The sequence below is a fragment of the Ischnura elegans genome, chromosome 4 (assembly GCF_921293095.1).
Source record: "Ischnura elegans chromosome 4, ioIscEleg1.1, whole genome shotgun sequence".
In the NCBI taxonomy this organism is placed as follows: domain Eukaryota; kingdom Metazoa; phylum Arthropoda; class Insecta; order Odonata; family Coenagrionidae; genus Ischnura; species Ischnura elegans.
This window is the reverse complement of record NC_060249.1, coordinates 136371353-136380870: the sequence shown is the minus strand read 5'-3', so window position 1 is coordinate 136380870 and position 9518 is coordinate 136371353. Positions and strand designations below refer to the sequence as shown.

The window sequence follows — 9518 nt, the reverse complement described above, 5'->3', positions numbered from 1 at the left end:
AGTTCGACATAGTTAAATAAAAGATGGCAGCCCTTTTCCACAATATTTTATTGCGTACGACGCGGTTCGGCTCAAAGAGCCATCATCTGGTACAAGACACTGTCTTACATATAAACATCACCATTATACCTTTTTAGCAAGGGGTGGGGAGGATTTCACATGTTTGAATAAGGGGAGGGAAACAGGCGTAGAGAATGGAGACAGTGAGAAAAGATACAACCTGAAGTCCTCATTCCAACTTGGGATTCCCGTATCTCTTTAACTGTATATTTTCTCCCCTTCTCCATTCTCTACGCCTGTATCCCACGCCTTATTCAAACATGTCAAATTCCCCCCACCCCTTTCTAAAAAGGTATAAAGGTGGTGTTTATATGCAAGACAGTACCTTGTACCAGATGATGGTTCTGTGAGCCGAAACATGTCGTACGGATCAAAATATTGTGGGAATGTACTACTAGCTTTTATTTAAATAAAATATTTATAATTACTCATATATATTTAAGAGTGTATCATCTGGGTTTCGAAGTGGCCCGTAATCATCTGATGCATTTCCATCGATGCAAATGAACCAGATGTGACATGCCACGTCGACATATAGGTCGTACAGTATTATAAACGTAAGTGGACTTATACTTTTTCACATGTTATTACGTTAAGTCGATCTCATTAAGTCACGCCCAAGACAGCGAAGTATTTTAATTTTAAACGAGAAAGTATTTCGTCCTTATCCACGCTATTTACGATGAATGTTAGACTTCGAAGTTAATATAAAACATTGAGTAAAATATACTGATCCATTTCTTACTAATGCGAAATAAAATTGACGAAAGTGAGAGTAGACAAATTAAAAAGCTCGCTTCAATTTTTGTGCCATTATTATTTCATGAAGTCTCGTTACCAACCATCCATCATATGAGTATATAATACAATGAAAAGGAAACAATACCCTCGAAGAGCTTCAAGACCCAGTGAAAGATATGAAGGATCTAAGGTTTTCCCGGCGAATAGACTGGAGGAAGAGTTCTCGGGTTTCCAGCCGGGTCCAAGGGTTTATCAGCATCGACGTTTCGAAGGCTAAGTCTGCCATCGTCTTCAGGGTGAATGGATTCGCCAAGTTGTGTCCTTCCTATATACTGTCGCGTTGGTTTCAGGTGGGCTCTGATTGGTCGACGGTCGGGCCAATGCGAGTCCTCTCCCCCTTCAGCTTCTTCAGAGCTGGTTTCCACGCATTGCTCAGATGGAAGCCGGCGTCTCGGTTCATGTTTTTCTCCTCAAGCCTGATTTCCACTGCCTCCTTCACGACACGGTCCCAGTAATTTTTGGCATGGCATATTAGTTCTGTATCTTGAAAATTTATTCGGTGACCGTTTTCTAGGCTGTGTTCGGCCACCGCAGACTTATTGGGATAGTACAGTCTGATGCATCTTTCGTGCTCCTTCAAGCGTTTTTCAATGGTGCGTCCGGTCTCCCCGATGTACACTTGGCCGCATTCACACGGTATGCGATAGACTCCTGATGTCTTCAATCCCAATTTATCCTTGGTGGTTCCGAGAAGGGCTTTGAGTTTTCGCAGTGGTTTGTGGATTGTCTCCACATTGTGCCTTCTTAATATCCTCGCAATTTTGTTGGATATTGTTGAGACGTATGGCAGGCAGGCTCTCGCTGTTGGTTTTACGTCAGGTTTTTCGGCTTCAGCTTTTTTCCTTAAGGACCTTTTAAGGGCCATTTTGATGTCTCCCTCTGTAAATCCGTTTGAGCGGAAGGTAGTCCTCAGGTGATCAATTTCCGACTTTAGGTGTTGAGCGTCAGAGACAGCTTTGGCTCGGTGGATGAGAGTTCTCAACACTCCATTTTTCTGCGCTGGGTGGTGGTGGCTCCTTCCATTGAGGTACAGGTCCGTATGCGTGGGTTTCCGATACACGCTGTGTCCTAGGCTGCCGTCAGCCCTTCGTTCAATTAGGATGTCTAAGAAGGGTAGCCGGTGAGCCTTGATGTCATTTCCCTTTTCACCAGAGTCCCAATCAGTGACACGTTGAAGCTCCTCGAGGCGAGATTCGACCAGAAAACGGTCGACCTCTTCCAACATGTCCTCTCCTCGACGTACTTCCTGTATCAGGGGAAGTTCTACGAGAAGAAAGAAGGAGTACCCATGGGTTCCCCGCTGTCACCGGCCATCGTCAATCTATTCATGGAGGACTTTGAGGAACGAGAACTTGAATTGGCCCCTCTCCACCCAAAGCACTTTTTTAGATACGTGGATGACACCTTCATAGTCTGGCCACACGGATCCGAATCGCTGACGGATTTCCTAGCGCATATGAACAACGTCCACCCCAAAATCGAGTTCACCATGGAGACCGAAAAGGACAAATTGTATAATTGGTAATTGTATAGTTCTTAAGCTATCACTGAAGCATGATGGTGCAGGAACACGGGGTAGTTGGGTGTTTTACGATGTAATATAATTCTATCCAACGCAATTTGCGCAATCCTTTGCACCGATTATACGCCCAGTATTCCCATAAAATAATATTTTGGAAGCAGAGGAATGTTCGTATCAGTAGCCGATACATATAGTGTTGGCTAATTTCTTTACTTTAGCACGGCCGTTATTCGCAGATTTTTTTGTTTCCTTCCAAGAAAAAATAAATGCACGGAAGGGAATGAGTGGTGCCTTTCAAGCATCCTCTCGCGAAAGAGGCTTTATATGATTTAGATTGGAATGGGCCGACGATTTCCAGCGATGACGACCGCCAAAAGAAAGCTGAGGGGTCGAAGAATCGGGAGAGGCGATGGAGTTTCAAAATCCGGTGGAATGGATGCATTGAAAGGGGACTATTTTTACAACTCCCTGCTGGCTCCCTTGACAAGAAGCACATGGCTACAAAGCGCACGCAAGATTGTTTCCTCTGTTCGCGAGATGTGGAAGCTTACGCAGGAAATGCTGGCGTGAGAACAAAGCCAAGGGTTGATAGGTGACTGACGCAAAGAAGACGAAACACAGCGCTAGGAAAATTCACGCCAGGTATCTACCACAATTACCTCAGACGACAGACACCAACCAGTTACAAAGGTTATGGAAAACTCAAAGCATAAATTCATGGAGCATTGAGGAATTGTGTTTCAACTTTCAAGCACGCGAGGGAAGCTAAGATAACTCTTGATAAAGTATAAATAGCAAATAGCAGTGTCTACACTTTAGCATACAACTCCACTACCGACCAGGGTTTCGACAGCCTATGTCATTCTCAGATTCAAAGACCTTTATCGCATTTCCAAAACGTCAAGCCTGATGTGATTTCATATGTTCTCTCCAAAATTTATATTTCTTTCCAATATAATTATAAGGCGTAATGCATTCCATATTTTTCAAACAAATGGGCATATTATATTCAATTATTTACGCGTTTTTTTTCTAAAAATATAACACTTTTGCTCAGTTTCACACACACCGTTTTTGGACGGCTGGTAATAATATCGGCAGTCCACAATCCTTTATTAAACAATGGGAAGGCATGGGAGCTTGCGCACCGATCAACCATGCATCGGTACCGATAAAAATCCAGTTAGCTTCCATTCATTGCCACTGTGGATCACCGGCGCCGTCACAACAACCACGATCGTTTGACCGGTTAAAATACGGCGAGTGTGCAAGCAGCGCTCCAGGTGGAATTAAGTGAATAAAATTGACTAAGAAAATAACGTAGAGTGTTGAAACCATGGGTCAGTAGTAGAGTTAAATTGAAATGTGGAAATAACCATTAATTATTTAAATTCTCTAGTTGATATATCGCAATCCCACCACCTCAAGCCTGAAACGATTTCATTCAAAACTAAGATAAAAACATCTGGCAGCGTAAGATTCAGTACGTATGCAACATTTAATGTCCACCGCGATTCATAAAATAATGGCATGCCATCTAATGCATCCATAGCATCTTTTTAATATAGCCTGAACTGGCTTAAGTATAAAGAGCATCGCACCCTTCTGATAATACCTCTAGCCTTTAGTGTCTTAGCGACCGGTTACCTGCCATACCTGTACGAGAAGTTCCTAAGAAAAACTGAAGTATATAATATACCTACCCGAAATAATACCATTGACCTCCACATTCCAGAACATCACACGCCTCATATGACCAAATCGTTCATAGTAACGGCCTCACGAATATGGTACTCTCTCCCAGCCCAAATAAGAAGCATTACAAACATCAATCGATTTAAGCATAGCACATGTGGGTTTCTGAAAAGTGCCTACTTAACATCAAGTTGAATTTATTTTGTTTATACACAGGTTTATCCTAATCATTATTGTTATTTTTATTGATACACATGTGATTAAATAGTTAACTAAATTTAGAATTGTGCCAGATCACAGTGTTGTCCTAATGTTATGGTTTCTTTAAAAAAATTGTTCGTTTGACATAATTATCATACCGAGTTATCATCTTAAATTCTTGTAATTGGTCTGTTACATCTAAGTGCGATAATTTATGTATTTAATTATTTTTCAAAATATTGTTTTGCTGAATTTTTGCATGCTCTTGGCGATCTGCACTGGTTGCAATTGTCTGCAATTTGTATTTATTTAAATCTTTTCCTTTATTTATCTACCAATGCTGAAAATGTAGAGTGCAGTACATTAATTTTCTCATTTTCCCAAGGCCCATGAAAATAAACGAAATTATTATTATATCCATAACTTCTCGTCGGCCTCGGTGGCGACTACAAGTCCTCGCCTGCCAGACCGAAGGTCACGGGTTCGAATCCCACCCGTATAAGTTTCCCTTTGTAGGACATGGGTGTGTGTGATCGTCTGTTGTTGACTGTTTAAACTCCCGTTGTAAAGGCCTCATTGCGCTGCTTTCGGGAGTAATTAAGATGAATAAATAAAAAAAAACTTGGTGATATGAATCACAAATACTGAGCAAGGAATGAAATGGAAGAGTGAGATGTGAGTACGAATTTCGACCAGTGCTGCTCAACAGCTTCGACTTTCCCGCACAGATTTTTAATGCGTAATTAAACCGATGAAACGTCATTTTTTTCTATTTCCGTCGGAAGGTGAAGGATAAATAAGAAGGATACGGGGAGGAGTGGATGGTGGAGCTAATGGTAAGGTCAGGGGCATTGGATAGTGATGGAGGGAAGGGAGGAGTATGTTTGATGCACTTGTGCAATATCACTGGAAACGCTGAAGAAGCATAAACAAGAGGATTCGAGGCAAGGAGGCACTGTTAACCTCCGAGTAAATATAAACAAGAGCGCTCCTGGCAACTGCGCAGTAAACAAAAGCAGGGGCCAACGTGGGAATGCACAAGTTCACTACCTAAAGATAAATTTATTCAAATACTGATGCCATCACTTATTCGCATTAATTTCATGGGAAATGACATTTTCAAACAGAACGAACACACACGCTATAGCGGTATTCAGCCATCTATTTTCACACGGAGAGACGGGAGAGGAAGTCACGTGATTTTTGTTCGTTTCCATCTTAGTCCTACGCGCATAGCTATAATTATTTTTCACTCTGGACTTCTCGCAGGAAAATGCCATACATACACTAGATTTAGGACGTGAGCTACCTGATTAAAAAGGATAATTTCCAAACTGCAGTGAGAACAATAACCACGAAGAAATATCGATCGAAGCAAAGGAAGAGATTGAGATTTTGAGAAAAAAATTCTCAATTCAATATTGGAAGATGAAATGAAGGTGATATAGTGTTATGTATTGTCGTTCCCTCTTCCAGCTTCAAATATCAGGATGAAATCTTTAACAGCAATTAACTAATACATCCTTGGAGGATCTTCAGTGTGAGAACGGTCTATGGTTCAGTGTATGTGGGAAAGATTGAGCGGCCAAGCTGAACTGGCATTTAAAAGTGCAACCAAGGGTTCCGACTAATGGACCACCTGCACGCTGACTAAAGAATGCAGATGCACTCATAATGTGCCAGTGGTAAACTGCAGCTAATCTACTGCTTCCCACGCCACTGACCTCAGCGTCCAGTAATCTCCGAGGTGCAGCCTAGAACTAGACGAGAACTTGTATCCCTCCTCAATATAGAATGCAGAGAGCTGTTAGTGTTTTTTTATTATTTCCTTTTTTCAACGCAAGCTATTGGCGTTCATCAATGATTCTGACACAATGAAAAATGACCAATAAAAAAATAATGCTTATTCTGTGAAAACTACATAATTAACGATAAGACAGTTTCGCTATGATTTTTGGGACGATTAAGCTGTCAAAGGTGTATTTAGACTGACTTTCATAATTTTATCCCCAATGCCACGGAAATATTTAACACTGAAAAATAATAAGACCTAAATTAGTTCTGCCATTAGTAGTGAAGTAATTCTAACGGAAGGAATGTATAGTATATGTATTTTACATGTAAATATATCATTCAGTTACGTCACAGCAACGACAATCAAAATATTAATGATAATATCTTGTGAGGAACACTTCGAGTTGTTTAAAATAATATTTCGCACGGAACCCATAATATAATGACTATTTTTTCACAATTAAAAAAACTGGATTAGCCTTTGCATTGTTTTAATCTTTCAGGTTGTAAACAATCCGAAATATACAGGGGTTTACCGCAGGGATATTGACACATACAGTGAAGCTTGGTGATAACGTCATCAAAGGGACCAGAAGATTTTTAACGTTATATCCGAGTGACGTTATAAAAAAGCAGCATTTTATTCATTTTAAGTTGGTTCTAGAGATGTTAATGTGAGTTCAGGTACCCGTACAATTGAAAGTGGGGGGCATAAGTTTTACGCGATTTTAAACATAAAATCGAACGAAAATAGCGTTAAAAATATGAAATCTAGATATTAGCATCAATAGAGATCATACAGACTACATTTAAAGCAGAAAGCATACATCACAGAACCAAGGATACAGGATTTAAACTAATTTCAAGAAGCAAGCACATGAAAGTATTTGAAAAATAAACTTCCTTAAACGTCGTGACGGAAAGAAATATTATTTAAAAGTGTGAATTTGAGACAAATGGAAGGCAGACGGCTATGTAAAGATAATAAGACACAATTTGCGAAGTAATTCCGTGGAAATCTTTGGTATTTAGAATAGTTAAAGCGCGTGTCCATTTCCATATTTCTACCGACCCAGGTTTCGGCACATAATGCCATTTTCAAGGCAAATTATTGGTGCTAAAAATAGATGCGATCACTTTATCACGCCTCGAGGGTTAACTGTTAGAATCACCGCTTCGAAAAATTTAGATTCAAAAATTTTTAAGGAATTGATTGAGATGCTTTCTCGGGTAAGCGAGGACGTGCTTTCCAATTTTACCGTCCTGAAAGAAAATTATTTTAAGCATGGAACGGATTACACTATCACGGGCCGGTATTTACGCTGCTGAGATAAAAAGGAGTGATCAAGATCGAATTTTAAAAAATCTGGTTAGAATCAAAACCCAAAGATCATGGCTCGACCACGATTACCTTGATTTTTACTATTAAAATTCGAACCTCGTTTTTAATCTAATTAGATTTTTTATCTCTATATAGAGCGATTTTTTTCTTTCACAAAAATAAGTTTCTTCCTTAGAAGAACAGAAGATTTGGAGTAACTGACGTGCCTTAGTCTTTGGAATACTTTAATAATAACTCTAATTAATTCCTTTTAATTATGCCTTTGGAATAGCCTCATTTCTCCCAAGTCATAATACTTTTACGTAATTATACTCCATGAGAATATGGCAGGAAAAGTACCTATCAACTTTCACTGAAATCACGAATGGTTTTACTTTTGATTATTATCATTGAATTTAGATTAAATTCCTTGATTTTGAATTCAAAACTTAAATGCACATAGTTCGACGATACTCTGATTCGTGTATTCTAAAATTTTCGTGAAAATAAGCTCCTTTACAAGAAGGAGAAAAGATTTGACCTACCTGACCTACCAACCATAATCGTAAGAATACTTCAATAAAACTCCAATTCATCCATTTTAATTTTGATTACCAATAATCCTCGTATCTCCGAATTCATAGCTTTTAAACATATTTAAACTCAATGAGAATATTTCAGGAGAACATAAACGAATGTTTAAAATATAAAAACATTTTTATCCATAGAATTTCTAATAACCATCGGGTAAACAATGTCATATGTTGTGGTATAAATACTTAGTGCTTCCAAATATAATTTACCTCTAATCCCATTCCTTTCATTTCTTACAGGTTCCTAAAGCCATGCACAAGCTTACTAGGTATACTTGCCATATTCTCATTGAGGGCACTTAAGAGAAAGTTTATGACTTACGGAGATACAGGAGTAATTCGATACCATACTTACAACGGATAGGTTGGTATAGTTATTTATGCATTCTATCGATGAAGTCCTGAAGTTGGATTGTTTAAGACGTATTCCGGCAGTCCCCTCTCCTTTCATGGACTTCCCTCTTTAATTCACAATAAGTCCTACTCCCTTCCATTCTATTTATAAAAATTATATTCTTTTCCTTCCTCTCCCTTCGTTTACCCAACATTCTATCCTCTAACACTGTTTTCAACACCCCCTCCCCGCTAAGTACTCGCTCCATTCATACCTTGTCTCCTCCGTATCTCATTTATAAGTTCCCTCTCTTCACCCATCATGTCCAACACTTGGTTGTTCTTCCTCCTGTCTGTCCATTTCACCCTCTCCATTCTTCTTCACACCCACACCTTGAATGCCTCAACTTTTCTCTCATCCTCCTCCTTCAGCGTCCACTTTTCAGCCCTGTAAATCACTACACCCCGTATCAGACTCTTAACTAACAATTTCTTTAAACTCTTACATAACCATGCTCTCATAAGCTCCTACCTGTTTCTGATCGCCTCCTTTGCTAACGCACTTCTCTTCCTGACGTCCTTACAGCTATATCCATTGTCCATCTAATGTTCAGGCAAAGTGGTTGAATTGGGGTGACAATATGAATATGTCAAGTTCCCTCTGATTAGAAAAAGAGAGTCAATAACATACGAATTGTAAAGGAAAAACATGAGGCAAGCTGAAGATGAGGAAGGGTGGTTTTGGATGGAGGGATGAAGGGCGTTGGGTGAATGGAAATCCTGATGGCCTGCCAGAGAGTTTCAGCATTGGAGTTGGTTTGAATGATGCGCAGTATTCATTTCTTTGCTTTTAATAAATTTCTGCTCACACAAAAACACCCAAGACCGTTTATTATTTTAAATTATAGTTCACCAAACCATTTCGTGCAGCCTTTACACTGCTCATCAAAAAGCGAGAACTATCATCTTTTGCTCTCATCGCAGTATTTTAAAATCTCGCATGAAGTTTTTCTTGGTGTAGAATTAAAAAATCTAAAAATGAATCTCAGCAAAGACGATAAATTAAACTTTTTAATTCAAATTCATGCAGGCCTTTCGTGCGAGTACAATACATGCAGGTACTATACTAGAGATCTAGTATAGTATCTACTCTAGTATTTGCATCTAGCAGAATGTATCGTACTCGAGTACAATGCAA

At 39.3% G+C, this 9518-nt stretch overlaps 1 protein-coding gene across 1 annotated transcript; it reads right to left on the bottom strand.

The window, feature by feature from the left end:
- Nucleotides 1-1147: 1147 nt before the first annotated feature.
- On the bottom strand, nucleotides 1148-2086 carry LOC124158259. The gene has a single exon (XM_046533454.1). The coding sequence runs from the start codon at nucleotides 2084-2086 to the stop codon at nucleotides 1148-1150; it is 939 nt and encodes a 312-aa protein (XP_046389410.1).
- Between the last annotated feature and the right edge of the window lie 7432 nt (nucleotides 2087-9518).